This window comes from Microcaecilia unicolor, chromosome 4 (assembly GCF_901765095.1).
Source record: "Microcaecilia unicolor chromosome 4, aMicUni1.1, whole genome shotgun sequence".
Taxonomy (NCBI): domain Eukaryota; kingdom Metazoa; phylum Chordata; class Amphibia; order Gymnophiona; family Siphonopidae; genus Microcaecilia; species Microcaecilia unicolor.
The window spans coordinates 168,297,619-168,317,187 of NC_044034.1; the positions used below are offsets into that span (position 1 = coordinate 168,297,619).

The window sequence follows — 19,569 nt, forward strand, 5'->3', positions numbered from 1 at the left end:
TAGGGCTTCTAATTTTAGGTTTTAACCAATAAACACTGATAAAACATCCCTGATACAAAAAAAAAATTGAATAGGTGTCTTATTGACTAAACACCAGTAAAGCACCACTTTCCCTAATATTGCTCCCCTGGATTATTTTTTTAACTTCCTCTCGGTTTTTGTGCTTGTTCTGCATTGGTGGTGCCTAGGTGACAGAAACATGATCCACTGGAAACGATACCAAACAATGGTGCCTATGGTATGAAAACACAAATAAATAGATTCTTTTGTTGTGGGTTCAAAGAACCCTCCCTAATTTAGCTGGAAAATGAACACCTAATTTTACAGTTTATAAATAGCTAAAAATAGAAGCCCTAGGTATATGCTAACGGGAGTGGTTAAGGCTGATAGCCAAGAATCCTACCCACATTTCAGCAGCAAGATTTATGCGCTGAGGATTGATGTCCCCTGATATTCCAATTTGTGGTGGAGGTGTGGGAATCCAGGGACAAATCTGACGATTTGGTACGTGGAATTTCAGTAGTGAGTGTGCTGTGAGGTCTTGTATGTATCTGGCATGTCCTTTGAGCCCTGCCAGTGGTACAGGGAATGAGGAGACTCTGCTGGCAGCCCATGGGTGGAGGGAAGATGCATGTGACTCTGTTGGTCTTTTATGGGCTGTCTCTGCTTTGTTCTTTTTCACTTTTCTTTGGCATTAGCCTCTTGTTTGCTTCACTTTTAGGTGAAATTTCTTTCTTATGTCTCTTTGCTTCATTCGGAGCGCTCTATCTGCAGCTTTCTCTGGTGTATTTTTCTGTCTCGTCTCTTGTTGCTGGTTCATGCTGTGTGTTCTCCCTACCCTTTTGCAGCCAGTTCTTGCTGCCCCATCCTAGCTCTGGTCCTCTCCATCCATAAGCAGGCAGCAGCAGGTCAAGGCCCAGGTGAGAGAGGGGTAAAAGAGGAATTACAAGAGCTATATGCACAAAAAGCAATACACCTGGACAGCTACAGGAATAGAAATAATATTTGAGATACCATAGAGAGACAGTGAAGAGAGAATCCCTTTATACTCCCTCTTCCTCATCAACACGGGGAGAGTACCTGCTTACCCTTTCCTCTTGGGAGAGAGTGTCCCTACTCACCTAACTGTCATGAGGAAATGCATGTACAAAGTGTTCCTGTTGTGGTATATGGCACTTTGTTTTTATTAACAGGGTGGGTTATGGGGGGAGGGGCAGTATTGTCCTGCACAGGATCTGCTCTGTTCTTTCCTTGTGGCAGTGATGACCTTGCACCAGTGTCATTGTGCATAGGGGCTGAGAGCTGACAAGCTGTCCTGGTGATTATCCAGGAGCGCTGCTGCTGGGAGCAGCTGGTCTGCACTGTGTGCATTTTTGGTGCCTACCCTCTGTGCTGGAGGAGGATGCATGGAGGGAGGGGGAGGTGGGGATGGAGCAGACGAGACAGGCTTGGCTGGAGTTATCCCCCCTGTGCTGCTTTGTTCTTAGCTGGGTTTGGCTTGCTCACTTTCCGTAGTGGGGAGGGGGCAGTGTTGCATTTGTCACAGTCACTAATTGCTTCATTTCTCTTCCATGCTCTCTCCTCCTGCAAGGAGCGGAAGGTACACCATCTTCTGCTGTCTTTGCTTCTTAGCGCTTCAACACATTGTGTTTATTTCTAGCTTTTGTGGCAAATTGAGACACATACATATACATGGATAGATATACATTTTCTTTTGTGGTTGTTTTAATTTTAAGTCAAAACTGTAAATAAGTTCATGGTTTTGCTAGAATGTTAAGTGTTGCTGTGGTGGTCTCTTAATTTTTTTTTAATTTTTATTTATTTTAATTTAAACATTTTTTTTAACTAATTAAACAACTGTGTTTATGGAAATTGGCATGCTAACCATGTTTGTATTCTTGTCTGTCTTTCTCTCTTTCTCACAGGTTTTCATAGAGTTGAACCACATTAAAAAGTGCAATACAGTTCGAGGAGTCTTTGTCCTGGAGGAATTTGGTAATTACAAGCTTTGATACTCGAGTGTGCACTCAACCTAGCAGTCGCACAAACCCAGCTCTTTGCCCTTTCCTTTGCTTCCCACCTCCATATCATAGAGGATGCAGTCTCGCAAAATTCCAGCCCCTTGGGGGGTAGTCAGAGAAGGTCCTGACCCCAACTCCCACAAAGTCTTTCATACAAACGCAGTAACTCAAACTCCTAGTCCCTAGGGAGACAGTCTTTCAGCCACTAACCCTCAAGAGGATAGTAGTTAAAACCCCAATCCCAGGTAGATACAACAAATCTATGCTGTATGGAGCAGTGATTTAACATTTCCAGCCCCAGGAGGACAGCAGTTATACAGACCCCTGATCTCAAGGGGTAGATATTGCCAGGCCCTGGCCCCTCGGGGAACAGCAGTATAAACCTCCAAATCTTCATTGATGCACTGATATAAGCCCCTTTGTCCAAGGGGATAGCCACCAGGTGTCCCATCACTCAAACCTTTAGTGGTAAATATTTCAAACCCATCCACCAGGGTATAGTAATCAGACCCCCAGCCCTTGGTTGTATTATTCCCACTGTTCCAAAGGTTGTCACACAAACTGCCAGCTCTTTCAGTGGATTGTAATGTAGTTCCCCAATTGCTAGGAATGCAGACAATGAACCTTCCCCTCCTTCGCCCCTCTTATATGCACACTCTCAGCAGGGTGGTAATACAAACTCTCAGCACCCCCGGGGGGGGGGGGGGGGGGTTAAATTCTTTTATCCAGTAGTATACTTTCAAAAACTGAGAGAGGAAAATGAGGAGGGGAGATGATGCAGGCTTAGACATAAGGTACTTTAAGGATAAAACTGGACTAGACAGAACTATTTGGCCAAAGGTTAGACTATTTATACTGGAGTCTTAGAGGCAGTCTGCATTAGGGAACGCTTGGAAGGTAAAGGTCATGAAGAAAGTTGGTTTGTAAGGTAAAGGTCATGAAGAAAGTTGATCTTTAAGGAGGAGAGGTAGGGTGAGAATAGCTGAAGATCACGAATTGGAGGAGGTATATCTTAGAAGCAAATGGACAGCAGGGTTTCGATGTTAGGAGTTGGGAGAAAGTGAAATTGAATGTAAAATAGAGGCAAGAATCCAAGTGAAAAACATGTGTAGGTAGAAAGATGCAATCAGGGAAAGCAACATGGATGAAGTGTAGTTAGGACATGTGATCACAAGTTAAAGACTCTTTAAAAGTGGGTTAGAGTCTGTGGCACAGCTGAAGGTTAAATGGGAAGAAACGTGACTGAGATTTGAGACTTCAAGGAGCCGGTTGTGAAAGCAGTAGGCCAGTTCAGATATGTGGGTTTGCCCACCAACCAGCAGGTAGAGACGGAGAAATTTCAGTGACATCATCTGCCCTATAGGTGGGTGGTACAGCCCTGGATTAGCCAGTATTCTCTGTCTCCAGCACATTTTTATTTATTTATTTAAACCAATTATATTCTGCCTACCACTAGGTGGTTTATAATTAAAAAAAAAAATAATAGTCCTCCTAAAACAAATACAGATGGTGGCAGCTTCTGGATTGGTGCACTTGGACATCGTTGTAGTGCCCAGGGTTTGGCTTATGAACAGTAGCTTGGCTGGGGGGGGGGGGGGGGGGGGGAAAGCAGATGCCTGAGCTTTCACAACATGTGTGTTGGCTGTCATGCCTGATTGAACTCTGTTGTCTTTCTGTTCCTAGGGTATTGGCTTATTTGTCTTTCCCCTGGGGTAGCAAGCTTAGGCTGGTTTGCTCTCGGGGGCCCTGATAGAGCAAGATTAGCCTTCTGGCCCTCCGGTCCTGCTTAGGCAGAGAGGATAGGATAGGTTCATCTCAGCCACTTCTCTCCTCTGTCTGGTGTTGAGATATTCATTTGGTTTGAGCCATAAAGTTAAAAACAAAACAAAACCAAAAACTATAGGCAGCCAGCACTTTCAGCAGTGCCAGCTGCCATGAAGGATTCCCTGCTAAGGTGGAGGGGCCAGTGCCAGAGTGAGACAGGTTGATGCTGCAGGGAGTGAAGTAGCCAGTGATTCAGTGGTATGACTGGATTGTCTGCCTCATTTGCAATTGGGGCAGCAACTGTGTGGCTAGACTGCTGGAGGAGATGGACAAATTAAATAGAGCTTTGTACATCAGCCTTCTCATGACTGCAGAGAAGTACCATAGACGTCTACACCACTCATGCCTATGAAGCCAACAGTGGGCTTGCCTTTTGTTCCTTCTGGTTTAGGTTGCCCTTCAGCTACTTCTGCTTTGGGGCCGCTAGTACTTATTCTGGAATTCCAGAGCAGGAGTTCCCTATGGAAGGGAGTCTTCAGGGAGGAGAACTTTCTGTGGAGCCTGAGAGGGAAGATAACATAAAGGCTTGGGATGTGAGGCGGTATAAGCCTGGCCCTCTCAAGGTTTGGACTAAGGTCTAGCTCTTTTGGGCTGCCAGTAATCACAGGGACATCTTAGCAGTTCAGTTGGCTCTTGTTCTGCATAGTGAGAATTTCTTGGCCTACTGCAATGTGATTTCAGTAGAGAGGGTCATCTGAATTTGTTTTATCTCAGATTAGTTGTCCCTTCCCTGGCTCTATCTCATCTTGATTAAGAACATAAGCGTTTCCATACTGGGGCAGCCCAGTATCCCGTTTACAACAGTGGCCAATCCAGGTTACAAGTACCTGGCAAGACCCTAAAAGAAGAGTAAAACAGATTTTATGCTGCTTGTCATAGAAATAAGCAGTGTATTTTCCCAAGTCCATCTTAATAATGACTTATGGGCTTTTCTTTTAGGAATTATCCACATCTTTTTAAAACCCTGCTAAGCCAACTGCTTTCACCACATTCTCTGGTAACGAATTCCAGAATTTAATTACATGTTGAGTAAAAAATTATTTTCTTTGACTTGTTTAAATGTACTACTTGGTAGCTTCATTGCGGGCCCCCTACTACTTGTATTTTTGGAAAGCGTAAACTAGAACTGTACCGAATAGCATATTTTACTATTCGGCTGAAAATGAGTAATGAAAAATATTATTAGCCTGAATACAAATAATGGGTATTGAGCTATAACATAACAAATAAAAGAAGCAATGTAAAATTGGAGATCAAGTGTTTATTTCAGTAGGGTTTAGTGCAGTAGAGCCCTGGATTATTTGTATTCAAATTTAAATTGCTATTTGGCTGAATATGAATAATTTATTCAGGGTTGAATTGAATCAAATACGAATATTCAGTACAGCCCTAGCCATGCTGCTTCCTGGGCAAAAGCCAGAGTGATTTCACCTGTAGATTTGGCTGAGAAGCTACTGGTCATCGTTGCATTCTTTCATAAAGCACTAAAAGCCATATGCAATCCAGGTAGGATTCTACCCTTTAGTTGGCAGTCCTAAAGGCATCCTTTGTTTCCTCCATCCCAGTTTTAGGTACTTCCTGTGTATCTGGACTAGTCTACTATGAAGGATAAGGAAGGCAGAATGTATTCTTACTGGGTAATTTCCTTTCCTTAAATCATGCTAGACCATTCCAGGGCCCACCAGGGAACAGTGACTATCAATGATGGGGTTTATCCCATGCGTCTGGTGATTGTTCAGTCAAATTCTTAAAAAGACTTCTTTAAGCCATTCATTGCTAGTAGAAGTAGTGGAGGAGGGGTCAGACGGGAAGTTCAGTGTTAGGTTCTTGGTGTTCTTAGTTTATAGTTTTCTTCCTTTCTTGCTTTGGTTTTGACTGTGGTATACTGACTGGTTCAGATATGTGCATGATATCACTGGAACCTTTGCTCTCTGTCCTACCTGCTGATTGGGACATAAACTCATGTGTTTGGACTGGTCTACCCAGGACTCAAGGAAAGGAAATTACCAGGTAAGAGTAAATTTCTCCATGATGAAGGTTGGTGGTTGATCAGAACAGTGGTTGGACATGAGATGTGAGTGAGGTTAGAGGCAGAGGTGACAATTGGATTTTCCTCAGAGGCAAGGCTAGAAATTTAGGATTAGAATATATGGCTGAGGTTGCAGACTGGGGGATGGAGGACTGTCAGCCAGCGATGGAGGCTAATGCTAGAGGGCTTCGATCCCAGGAACTTGAGTCACTGCTGTGTATTTGTGCTTCTTCGCATCTATGAAAACCTTCATCTCAAGCAGGTAAAGTGACCACTCGGAAGCTCGCTCTGAGCCTTGGTTTTATAACCACACTCTCTCCTATCCAACGGGATAGGAGGGAGGGCAGTCTTCCTCATCTGTTTTTATTTTGGCAGCATAAAGGAATACCTGAATCACAGGGGTATTGGTGGGTGGTAATGGGAGAGATGTTAACTGTGCATGGCTAGACCTGGGATAATTCCCCTTCAAAGGAGCCATGAACAAGCTAAATATATGGTAAAGTGATGATAAGAGTAAACTCCAGCAGACTTAGGCCCTGCACTTTGAGATAGGACAAACCCCCTGCAGATTCAGGCCCTGTGCATGGGTATAGAACAAAATTCCCACAGATTTGGGTACTATGCACCAAAATGTGTCATGGATGCTTGGATCCTGAACATAGCACCCTATGCACAGCGATGGCACAGGTTCCAAAGACACTGCCTCTGAGGACAATTTTCAGGGCTGCTTGTAAAATTGTATTGGTAAGTAACTGGTGTTCTGTAGGAAGCAAGGAGTCTTAGGGGTGTATGCAGAAATCTTTAGTTTTTGGTTTTCTTCCTCTGTTGCCTTGGTTTTGACTGTATTTTTGATGTGTACAAACGGAAATGAAGAGTAATAGGAATATTTACCAGACTTGTTAAAATTAACGGAATAATCACACTTAGAAAAAAAGGAAAACCCTCTTGTAGGTGCATCCTGGAACTTTGGTGCTGTCCTCCTGATCTGTAAGAAGAGTTGGACCCCTGCACGGTTTTGTTGATTTTGTGCTGCCTTCTGGCTGTCTATGCAAACAATTTGTACTTAGTGATATAATAAATCCCTGTTTCATTAATGCCCTGTATGTTGGTGATATAGTGCTGTTTCCTTAAAACAGTGGTTCTCAAACTTTCATCTGTTGTGGTATACCTGACAACAATGTTCACTTCCATAGCTGCAGTCCAGACCGGTTCAGACTGTCGGTTATGCACACCTACCAGTAAATGGAGACTGAGAACACTTGACTTTGAAACTGTGTAAGAGCTCTGTGCAGTTCCTTACCAGCCACCTGACAACAATGTGCACATGCGTGTCACACTGAACAGTACAGTTTACAGCTGAACAAAGAAATAAAACCTTTCATTTCATTGTTGCTAACAATGATTCAAGGGAAATGCAGACACAGTGTCATGACTGTCAGGGAGAAGCAGAGGGGTAGACTAGAGGCCTGCAACATATCCAGTTGGGGCTGGTTATAGGAGTAGGGACTAGTTTTGGAGATTAAGTTTCTAACTTCCTGTCTCTAAACTCTTCCCCAGCTTACTGCACACATGGCTGTTAAGGAAAGCACAAGCGTGCTATCTGTCAAATATTTGGTGACACACCAGTTGAGAACCACTGCCTTAAAATGACAGTCCACACAAGTTTACCAAGGAAGTCCATTCTTTGATCATCCTAAATGTCCCTTGAAATCGAAGTACCATTTTTTGTAGCATCAGTTCCTGTTAACTCTTCTTACAAATGTTGTCTGATTGCATCACACAGTGACGGTTAAGGAGGAATTTTCAGACTTTGCAGACAGCTTGTACCTCTTACAAATATTGTCTGATTACATCACACATAACGTTTAAGGAGGAATTTTCAGACTTTGCAGACAGCTTGTACCTGTGGACTCAGTCTAATTTTCAAAGGGAAAATCCTTATAGTTTCTTTTGAAAATGTGCCAGAATGCAGGTGCAAAGTACATGTCAAAATTATGTAGTGATTTCAAAATAAAATCGTTGCATGTACATTTCCTCCCACAGCTTAATCCAGCTCCTTTCTGATGCATAAAAGTATGAACAGAGTATAATAATAGGGTAGGGGGGGGGGGGGGGTAGAGTCTCAAAACCCATTTCTGTGTGTGTAAAAACATTTGAAAATAATCTCCATAAACATTTTTTAAATAGTTCTCTTCAAGGCAACTACTTCTATAACTGCCTTGGTCTTTCCCAGTCTGGGAACTGTAGCAGCCCTCGGATTACTATGGTTGTGCTCAGCTGCACCTTTTTCAAATTCTGCTCACACCTTTCAGTAGTATCTCAAGGTGAGTTACATTCAAGTGCTCTAGGTATTTCCCAGAGGGCTCACAATCTAATTTTGTACATGAGGTAATGGAAGGTTAAGTGACTTGCCTAAGATCACGAGGAGCAGCAGTGGGATTTGAACTGTGCTTCCCTGGTTGTCAGCCGGATGCCCTTACTACTAATCCCCTTGCTCCAAGTGAGCTTTTTACAATAGTTGGAGAATAATAGCACAATTCCTGCATGTCATGTACAGTCATAGACATGATTCCTTACTTTGTTACTACCTGATGATTGTCACCATCCATAGCTGATCACCAAAAATATCATTCATATCCTTTTTAAGTGCTTCAGTCCTATGACTAATGGCCTTTTCTAGCCAGCCTACACACATGTACATTGCTTATTGCCAAGATTATATCTCTTTAAGTAAAAAATATGTATGCAAATTGCTGAATATTCATTTCTGAAAACCTGATTGTCTGGGGTGCCGCCGGGACCAGGTTTGGGAACCACTGCTCTAGTGGGATTTCATAACCATGTGACAAGTAGTGATACCCACTTTATAGCAATTACCGATATTATTCTAATAATCCCACCATTATGTGTGGTGCATTTTGAGACATGGTTCCTGCCAGGGTTCAAGGAAGTTACAGATCATTTACTTAAAGAATTTCCATTATAACAACCTTTCTACTTAGCATTTGGCAAGATCTTGAACATTTCAGATGCAAAACGAGCATGGGAGGCATTACAAAATCAATTATGCAAGGGTTTAGCTTGGGGAATACGTTCAAGTCAGTACGTGTAACAAGGAACACAAACTCAGATTGATTCATCTTAAAACTGAAAAGAATATTCTACACAGTAAGAGAGTAATTTTATAACAGGGCATTCACTTTAGGCGTTAAGTATGGCATCTACGTTAAACTCTTCAATAGAGAAAAATAGCTGTCTACTTTAAAGAATATTAGTACAAGGGGATCACATGATGAGCTGAGGAGAGCAGACGTGCTGCTGTTCTTCTCCGGTGCCCTCAATCTCTACCCATCCACACCTACCTGAAATTAGCCAGCGATTAGTAATACACTTGCAGAGATTGGAACCCTCAGTGTATTGACCTGTTTGAGAAAGATCTGAAGCAGTGATGCCGGGGAAAACTAGCAAAAAGGACCCTGAGAAAACACGAAGAACCAGCGATTCCAAGATAGGGCTGGGCCCCACCACTGCACAGTCACTCTTTACGTTGCCTCAACTACAACAGCTTACAGAAGCAGTCAAGTGCACAATGGAACCACAACTACACCAGATCTTGGAACAACTTGCCAGTGTTGAAGCTTTATTGGAAGACACTACTTGCTGTACTGGGGAGTTAAAACAAAGAGTTTCCACAATGGAGGGCATGAGAGCTGAAACAGCAGCCGCGCTTAAGACGCTTCAAAAAAACATTCAAGAGCATGCATAGCAAATTGATGATTTGGAAAACAGATTCAGGAGAGAGAATACCCGGATTGTTTGGATTCCTGAATCAGTTCTGGACCATGCTTTCCTACCCTACTGGAACACTGGATGAAATCAGTTTGCCCTTTCAAGTAGTGTGGGCCCTCTGTGCCTAGTGAGGGCACACAGGGTAGGCTGCAAGCAGGAAGGTGGAAGTCGGCCACATGTCATTATAGCCAAAGTGCACAATTATGTCCACAAGACAGAAATTTTGTGAGGATCGAGACAAAAATGGGACAATCTGTCCTATGATGGTGTGCCTGTTAAAATCTTCCAGGATTACTCTTTGGACTTATCTGCAAAATATCTGCCTCACAAAAACGATTTATGCTCATCATCCAGCTCTTCTTAAGATTTTTCATAATAGAAAATGGCATGCCTTCGCAACCCGTCAAGATGCACAAGATTTTTGGGCAGACATTCAAACCACACCTGTCTCTACTACCTAATTCTGTTATAATCTGTTCAAGAACCTGGATGAAGGGCGACAGTTCCAGAGCTGTTGGTGCTAACTGGTGAACTTAGTGTCATGGTTCTGATTTGCTAGAATGCTTTGTAACGTAATCACCTTTGCCATGCTATATGACCTCGGTATTCTAGGTAGAAACTACAATCTTGTCACAGTTTTTATTTATTTATTTATTTTTGTTACATTTGTACCCCGCTCTTTCCCACTCATGGCAGGCTCAATGCGGCTTACATGGGGCAATGGAGGGTTAAGTGACTTGCCCAGAGTCACAAGGAGCTGCCTGTGCCTGAAGTGGGAATCAAACTCAGTTCCTCAGGACCAAAGTCCACCACCCTAACCACTAGGCCACTCCTCAGAATAATACCTTGGCTGGAGATTAATGCAGGCACTGGAATTTGGTGTTCCTGTCCCATTTGCATCCTGGCTGCTCACTTTCCTGCTGAATGGGAGACTGAGATCTTAGTGAGCAGCACTTAGTTTGAGCTCCTAATGCGGTGAATCATGGAACCCTCATGCCTTGAATGTCTCCCTGTTACTAATGGAGTATGGAGTTGCTGTTACCAACAGTTGATTCCATGAGTTCCTTCTCATGAAGATATCTTATCATAGTTTGCTGATTCCACTTACTTGTTTGCTCATACAATCAGTTTAAAAATGAATATACAGGAACTTTAGAGTTTAATTATGTTTCTACATGTTTATGTATATGTGGGTGCTGTGTGTGTGTGTGTGGGGGGGGGGGGGGCTGTCATCAATACTATCTTCCTACTCCATATGGTGTGGGAAGGGCATTATGGGTTCTTAGGGGAGGATGGTGGGTTAGGTGGTGGGGGGGGGGGGGGGGAGGGTTCTTAAGGTTTCAATGTTTTTGACTTGCCCAAAACTAATGGTGTCAATGACAGGACTGCATTCGTTCAAAATAGGTAGTACTGAAGTTACCCTTTTTGATCACAAGCCTCTGGATTCCTAGAAGGTTTCCTTTGGGGATGGGTTTGAACCTGGGTGGGGCTGGGCACCCAGGTTCTGTTTTATTTCATTGAATCTGTTTTTCCTAAATAGTTTCATCCTACTTGATGAGCAATAAGTCCACAAGATTTATCACATGGAACATGGGTGGTATAACCTCTCCTGTGAAACGCACAAAGATCTGCTTTAAAAAGGCACAAAACAGATATTGCGTGTTAACAGGAGACACGCCTTACAGCTGTAGAACATCAAAAGCTGAAGCGTGCGTGGGTTGGGGAGGTCTGTCTGGCTTCTTCGTTGGGGCTGAAGGGTGGAATGGCCATTTTGATTAGGAAAGGGTTGGCATGTAAAGCGGAACTTATAGTGAAAGACTCATCTGGAAATTATGTACTTCTGAATATTTGGCTACAAAGTAGGGAATTTCTTGTTTTAGTGCTTTATGGTCCTAATAAATATGACTCTGTCTTTTACCAATCGTTGATACAGCTCTGTCTCCCTTATCAATCACTCAAATTAATGGTATTAGGGGACTTTAGTGTCCTGAGCTCTTTCCACTTTTATGCACTCGCTTAACTTCATTGATGCTTGGTGATCACTTCACCCAGGGGAATGTGATTTTACACATCTTTCACGAGCCCATGACACCTTTTCACGCTTAGACAATATTTTGGTGGACTGTGCCATTTTTCTCATTGGCCCTGAAGAGGTAACAGATCATGCTTTAGTATGGATTGATATAGAAGCTCCCGATTATTACCAAACTAAGACTGGATGGCATTTTCCAACTTAACTCTATAACAATAAAGATTTTGTCCAATATCTCAAAGAGAAATGGGATGATTATATGCGTTATAACAACATCTGGAGTAACCTACACTTTTTTGGTTGGCTGCCAAGGCTGTACTTAGGGGATACGTGATTGCATATGTCCACACACAATAAAAGAATGTCGGGCGGCGTAACAGGTTGCGTGGAAAAGTTTCTCTGAGAACCGACTTGGGAGAAAAATTCTTGGTGATAAAATGCCCCATACTAAAAGGAAGGGGCTGATGCGGTTAGTTCCCCCACCTACCTCGACTCCTTCCTCGACCCAGACGGGACTTGAGCGCTTTTTCACGCCAGCTTCCCAAGCAGTTAGAGATACAGATCCCATAGCGGGGCTCTCTGGGGAAGCGGAGGCCCCGCTGGGAGAGGAAATATCTCTCCACCATCGATTACTAAACCTCCTTGCCCAGCATCGATGACGAATCCCAATGTGGATCAGCGCCCTACCGGAAGTGTTTCGGGTGAGACTCACAGTGAGGGTCGGGAAGCGTTATGGAAGACGCTGAGAGCAGATGTAGAAACCTCAGAGAGAACGAAGGAGGTAAATCTTGAAATGATATGGGCAAAGCTGAATAAGATGGATGTGACTTTACAACAAACATCGGGTGAAGTCAGTAACTTTAGTAATAAATTTCAAGAGCTAAATTCAAAGGTAGACCTGATAAAAGAAGAAATAGCTGGAAAAGTAGCTGATATTCAAAAGAATGTAGATTCTCTCCAAGAATTTAAAATAAATGTGGTGAAAGATAATGTTGAACTTCGGAGACGAATGGAACAAATTGAAAACTTTAATAGAAGGTTAAATCTACGTCTATTGAACTTTCCCAAACTCCTAGGGATTACTCCACTAGATTTATTTAAAAGATATTTGAATGAGGTACTGAAAATGCCTTTGGAAGCAATACCACCTGTTAACAAAGTATATTATATTTCTACTCCTAAAGGAGAGACTGGGTAAAAACCAAGAAGCTCAACATACTAATTTAGATCTTGATGACATCTCAGCTATACTTGAGCAAACATTGGATGAGACAACAGAAAGGTCTACATTGATTGCGTCCTTAATATTTGAACAGGACTTAAACAATATAATGAAACTGTATTTTAAGAATTTAAGAACCTGTTTTGGTGGTATTAAAGTACAGATATTTCCTGATGTTACGAAATCGACTCAACAGAGAAGGAAAGCCGCCTTGGCATTAAAATCAAGAACTGTTGAGATAGGAGGGATGTTTTTCCTTGCCTATCCGTGTAAATGCGTTATTAGATTGGGTAAGGTTAAATATACATTTTATTCACCTGATAGCCTAAAATCTTTTCTTGATTCAAAACAGCTGTAATAATGTAAATTAATGGGAATATTACGCCACTTGTTATTTTTGTTGAATTATTGCTATATTCTTCTCTAACTCTTTTCGCCTCCTCCAATTAATGAGGTCTAAGGAAGCAAAATATTATGTTGTAAAGAATTAAGATTACATTGTGAAGTATTTATTACTTTTTTGAGTTATTTCCTTTAAGAAATACTATTAATTTTCTTAATAATGTACTGTGGCTGTATTTCATTAACAAGTGTATTCTTGTTAAATGTTAAAAACTAATAAATTGAAACATGAAACATAAAAAGAATGTCTGCATCTATTCTTCATTTAGAAACAAAGCTGAAAAAATCCAAACAAATATACATGCGTAAACCAAACTCTGAAATGCAGGAACATCTGCATACTACTCAGGCAGCTCTAAACATTTTGTTACACAAACGTGCATCTCGGTCACTCCTAAACTGTAAATACAGACTTCAGTGGTTTGGTGATAGGGCCAGGTGTCTACTAGCGCGACTGGTAAAATCTTGAGGGACGTCTAGAGCGATCACCGCCTTAAGGGACACTAAAGGATATGTATGTAACAAAAGTGAATAAATAGCCCAAATTTTCACTCAACATTTTGCCCAACTATGTGCGGCCGGTGATTCCCCAGTCCTTGACTCTTTAAATACTTACCTGCTGAAGGCCGACCTCCCACACTTGACACCCAGGGACACAGCAACTTAACACCTCCATTACTGGGAAAGAACTGCAGGATGTTATTAAATCTCTCAAGCTGTTTTCAGCCCCAGGGCCAGATGGCTTTCCAGGAGAGTTTTATAAGATGTTACCTTCTCAATTTCTAGGACCTCTCCTTGCTTATTATGAGCAAGTTGTAGCACTTGGTGAATTCCCGTCCCATGCCAACTTGGCTCTGGTTCCTTTGATCCCAAAGCTCGGACGCCCACCCGACCAGGCTGATTCATACTGCCCCACCTCACTTTTGAACGTAGACCTTAAAATACTAGCGAAAGGTCCTGGTGGGGCACCTGGCTGGGGTACTTTCTCGTTTAGTAGGCCCAGAGCAAGTGGGATTCATCCGGAACCGCAAGGCGGTTGGTAATGTACGGCTTTTATTGTTAGCCATGGCACATTGCCAGTAGGTTAAAATACTTTCTCTGATAATAAGCTTAGATGCCGAAAAGGCTTTCGATAAGGTGGGCTGGGACTACTTGTTCAGTGTACTACGTTATATGGGCTTCAGGGGTTGGTATTATCAAGCTGCACAGGTCCTATATGCTGCACCTGTGACCTCCCTGATGATTAATGGGATACGAACCTCACCCCGATCTGTCGGAGCACGTGTCAGGGGTATCCATTGTCTCCCCTTTTATTCATTGTATCTATGGAGCCCCTGTTGAATGCCCTAGCATGTGGTGGTGCTGGGGGATTCAGTAAGATCATTGCCCAAATAGTTTGTCACTTTGGTCACCTGTCGGGCTTTACATTAAACCTACAGAAGTCACAGGCTATCCGAGTGTTTATGAGGATTGCACCGCCATTGGAGGGGGTGCCTTTCCTCTGACGTGGACATAAACGCCCCTTAAATATTTAGGAGTCTATATCCCTTGTGACTTGTCCCAACTTTATGCAATCAGTGCTGCTAGATTACTTAATGATACCTGTAATAGGTTACAAGCCTGGCAGGCCTTTCCTCTCATTGCTAGGACGCATTGCCTTGTACAACATGTTAATTATTCCCTGATGGTTGTATGTTTTTCAAATTTTACCTTTATATCTTAAACGCACAGATGAAAAAAAAAACTGAATCAATGCTTCTCCGAGGACAAGCAGGCTGCTTGTTCTCACGACTGGGTTGACGTCCACGGCAGCCCCCTCCAACCGGAAAAAAACTTCGCGGGAGGTCCTGCACACAGGGCACGCCCACCGCGCATGTGCGGCCGTCTTCCCGCCCGTGCGCGTCCGTTCCCGCTCAGTTTTTTCCCTTTCCGTGCTGGAGAGAGACGTGTTCACGTCTCTCTCTTAGCCCCGGAAACCGGATTGCGGCTTAGCCCGCGGTTTTTCTTTCTTAGTGTACGCATTCGCGTTATTTTTCTTTAAAAAAAGAGTTTTCCTCGTCATTCCTAGTTGCGAGGGCGCGTCCTCGCGGCCTTTTCTTTCTTTTTCGGGTGTGCTTTTCACAGCCACCATTGACGATTTTGACTTCGCCAACGCGATTTTTCCGTCGATGTCCTCGAAGGTCCTGGGCGAATTCAAGAAGTGTGGTTGGTGCGGCCGGCAGATCTCGCAGACCGATACTCATGCTTGGTGTCTCCAGTGCCTCGGCCCGGAGCATAATTCCAAGACGTGCACCTTGTGTCTCGGCTTAAGGAAGCGGACGCAGGTGGCGAGGCAAGTTCTGCGGGACCGTCTTTTTGGAACTTGCGCCGGCCCTTCGACGTCGACCTCGACGGCATCGGTGTCAACGGCCGGGTCTTCGGTGCTGGTACCGATGTCGACCCCAGGAGCACAGGTACCTTTGGCCCGCCGCCCTGCGGGCAACGGCGGTGGTGAGAGGCCGCGTGGGCAGTCTGCCCCGGCCACTCCCGCTGCTCATGGTCATCGGGACCGAACCCTGTCGGATCCGATACCTCGAGGCCGGGGGGCTCCACCTCCTCCTCGTCCCTTCCGCGGAGCGCCAATGATGGGCATCGAAAGAAAGCCAAGAAGCACCGTCATCGGTCGCCCACGACGCACAGGACTGGCAGCTCCGGGACATCGAGGGACGACTCGACACCCAGGCAGCGGCAGTGCTGGGAGGAGCGTTCCCCCTCTGTCAAAGAGGTGTCGCTGCGCCGGTCCGCGGGTACCTCGGTACCGTCTCCTGGACCCGAGCAGCTTCCAGCACCGGCCCCCCTGCCTTTCCCGACAGCGGGCCTCGACAAGTGCCTCCAAGCCATTCTTCCCGGGATACTGGAAGGGCTGATGCGCCAGGCTCTACCGGCACCGTTGATGGAGGCGAAGGTGAGCTCTCGCCTGATGCTGAGGACGCCGACGCCGCTTGCGGCACCGGTGTCGACCGCCACTCAGGTGGAGTCCCATCGACGTCGATGGAGGGAGCTTCGTCCCCGCTGGCACGGGAGTCCACCGCTCGACGCCATCATCGAGGACGTGGTTCCTCACAGTCGAGACGGGCCCGGTTGCGGTCTGAGCTGAGAGAGCTCATGTCCGACACCGAGGAGGAGGCCTCATGGGGGGAGGAGGAGGACCCCAGATATTTCTCCTCAGAGGAGTCTGTGGGCCTTCCCTCCGACCCCTCTCCTTCACCGGAGAGGAAGCTCTCGCCTCCTGAGAGCCTCTCCTTTGCCTCTTTTGTCAGGGATATGTCTATCAGCATTCCCTTCCCAGTGGTTACTGTGGATGAGCCGAGGGCGGAGATGCTCGAAGTCCTCGACTATCCATTACCACCTAGAGAGTCTTCCACGGTGCCGTTACACAATGTCCTTAAGGAGACACTGCTTCGGAACTGGTTGAAGCCACTATCTAATCCCACCATTCCCAAGAAAGCGGAGTCCCAATACAGGATCCACTCAGACCCAGAGTTGATGCGGCCCCAATTGCCTCATGACTCGGCGGTCGTGGACTCTGCTATCAAAAGAGCACGGAGTTCAAGGGATACCGCCCTGGGCGGGAGTCTCGCACTCTGGACTCGTTTGGGAGGAAGGCCTACCAATCTTCCATGCTCGTGACCAGAATCCAATCATACCAGCTCTACATGAGCATCCACATGTGGAATAATGTGCGGCAACTGGCGGACCTGGTCGACAAGCTCCCTCCGGAGCAGTCCAGGCCTTTTCAGGAGGTGGTCAGGCAGCTGAAGGCGTGCAGAAAGTTCCTGTCCAGGGGTATCTATGACACCTGTGATGTGGCATCTCGAGGTGCGGCCCAAGGTATAGTGATGCGCAGACTCTCCTGGCTGCGTGCCTCTGACCTGGACAACCGCACCCAGCAGCGGCTGGCGGATGTCCCTTTCCGGGGGGATAACATTTTCGGCGAGAAGGTTGAGCAGTTGGTGGACCAACTACACCAGCGGGAAACCGCTCTCGACAAGCTCTCCCACCGGGAGCCTTCAGCATCTACCTCAGCAGGTGGACGTTTTTCCCGGACCCGGCAGGCTGCACCCTACGCCTACAGCAAGCGTAGGTACACCCAGCCGGCCCGAAGGCCTCCTCAGGCACAGGAACAGTCCCAGCGCGCTCGTTCCCGTCAACAGCGTGCGCCTAAGCACCCCCCTGCGCCTCCACAGCAAAAGCAGGGGACGGGCTTTTGACTGGATACATGGGAACATAGCCGCCATCAAAGTATCCGTGCCGGACGGCCTGCCGGTTGGGGGGAGGTTGAAAGTTTTTCACCAAAGGTGGCCTCTTATAACCTCCGACCAGTGGGTTCTCCAAATAGTGCGGTTCGGATACACCCTGAATTTGGTCTCCACTCCACCAAATTGCCCACCGGGAGCCCAATCCTTCAGCTCCCATCACAAGCAGGTACTTGCAGAGGAACTCTCCGCCCTTCTCAGCGCTAATGCGGTCGAGCCCGTGCCACCCGGGCAGGAAGGGCAGGGATTCTATTCCAGGTACTTCCTTGTGGAAAAGAAAACGGGGGATGCGCCCCATCCTAGACCTGAGAGGCCTGAACAAGTATCTGGTGCGAGAAAAGTTCAGGATGCTTTCCTTGGACACCCTTCTCCCCATGATTCAGAAAGATGATTGGCTTTGTTCCCTGGATTTAAAGGATGCTTATACTCACATCCTGATACTGCCAGCTCACAGACAGTATCTCCGATTCCGGCTGGGGACACGTCACTTTCAGTATTGTGTGCTATCCTTTGGGCTCGCCTCTGCACCACGAGTGTTCACGAAGTGTCTCGTGGTGGTTGCGGCGTATCTACGCAAGCTGGGGGTGCAAGTGTTCTCTTATCTCGACGATTGGCTGGTGAAGAGCACCTCAGAGGCAGGAGCTCTCCGGTCCATGCAGTGCACTATTCAACTTCTGGAGCTGCTGGGGTTTGTGATAAATTACCTGAAGTCCCATCTCCAGCCAGTCCAATCTCTGGAATTCATAGGAGCTCTGCTGAATTCACAGACGGCCCAGATTTATCTTCCCGAGGCGAGAGCTCAGAATCTCCGGTCCCTCGCCTCCCAGACCAGAGCGTCTCAGCAGATCACAGCTCGGCAGATGTTGAGACTCCTGGGCCATATGGCCTCTACAGTCCATGTGACTCTCATGGCTCGTCTTCACATGAGATCTGCTCAATGGACCCTAGCTTCCCAGTGGTGCCAAGCCACCGGGAATCTAGAAGATGTCATCCGGACCAATTTGATCCATTCCAAATTCCGCAGCCCACGAAAGTGCTGACGACGGATGCATCTCGCCTGGGGTGGGGAGCTCATGTCGATGGGCTCCACACCCAGGGGGTGTGGTACCCCTGGAACAAGATCTTCAGATCAACCTCCTGGAGCTCCGAGTGGTCTGGAACACACTGAAGGCCTTCAGGGATCGGCTGTCCTATCAGATTATCCAAATTCGGACAGACAATCAAGTTGCCATGTATTACATCAACAAGCAGGGGGGCACTGGATCTCGCCCTCTGTGTCAGGAAGCCGTCAGGATGTGGCGTGGGGCACGCCACTTTGGCATGCTTCTCCAAGCCACATACCTGGCAGGCATAAACAACAGTCTGGCCGACAGACTGAGCAGAGTCATGCAACTGCACGAGTGGTCGCTCCATTCCAGAATGGTACGCAAGATCTTCCGAGAGTGGGGCACCCCCTCGGTGGACCTTTTCGCCTCTCAGACCAATCACAAGCTGCCTCAGTTCTGTTCCAGACTACAGGCACACGGCAGACTGGCGTCGGGTGCCTTTCTCCTCCATTGGGGGACCGGCCTCCTGTATGCATATCCTCCCATACCTTTGGTGGGGAAGACCTTACTGAAGCTCAAGCAAGACCACGACACCATGATTCTGATCACGCCTTTTTGGCCCCGTCAGATCTGGTTACCTCTTCTTCTGGAGTTGTCCTCCGAAGATCCATGGAGATTGGAGTGTTTTCCGACTCTCATTTCGCAGAACGACGGAGCGCTTCTGCACCCCAACCTTCAGTCTCTGGCTCTCATGGCATGGATGTTGAGGGCGTAGATTTTGCTTCGTTGGGTTTGTCTGAGGGAGTCTCCCGTGTCTTGCTTGCTTCTCGAAAGGATTCCACTAAAAAGAGTTACTTTTTCAAGTGGAGGAGGTTTGTCGTTTGGTGTGAGAGCAAGGCCCTAGAACCT

General features: G+C 46.0%; 1 protein-coding gene across 12 annotated transcripts in view; it reads left to right on the forward strand.

The window, feature by feature from the left end:
- MADD (MAP kinase activating death domain) overlaps positions 1-19,569 on the forward strand; it is a 204,171-nt gene that overhangs the window by 163,093 nt on the left and 21,509 nt on the right. For all 12 annotated transcript variants that reach the window (XM_030200906.1, XM_030200911.1, XM_030200907.1 and 9 more), the window contains one exon: positions 1,926-1,995. In XM_030200906.1, coding sequence (XP_030056766.1) covers positions 1,926-1,995 — 70 coding nt within the window. The remainder of the gene's footprint in view (positions 1-1,925; positions 1,996-19,569) is intronic.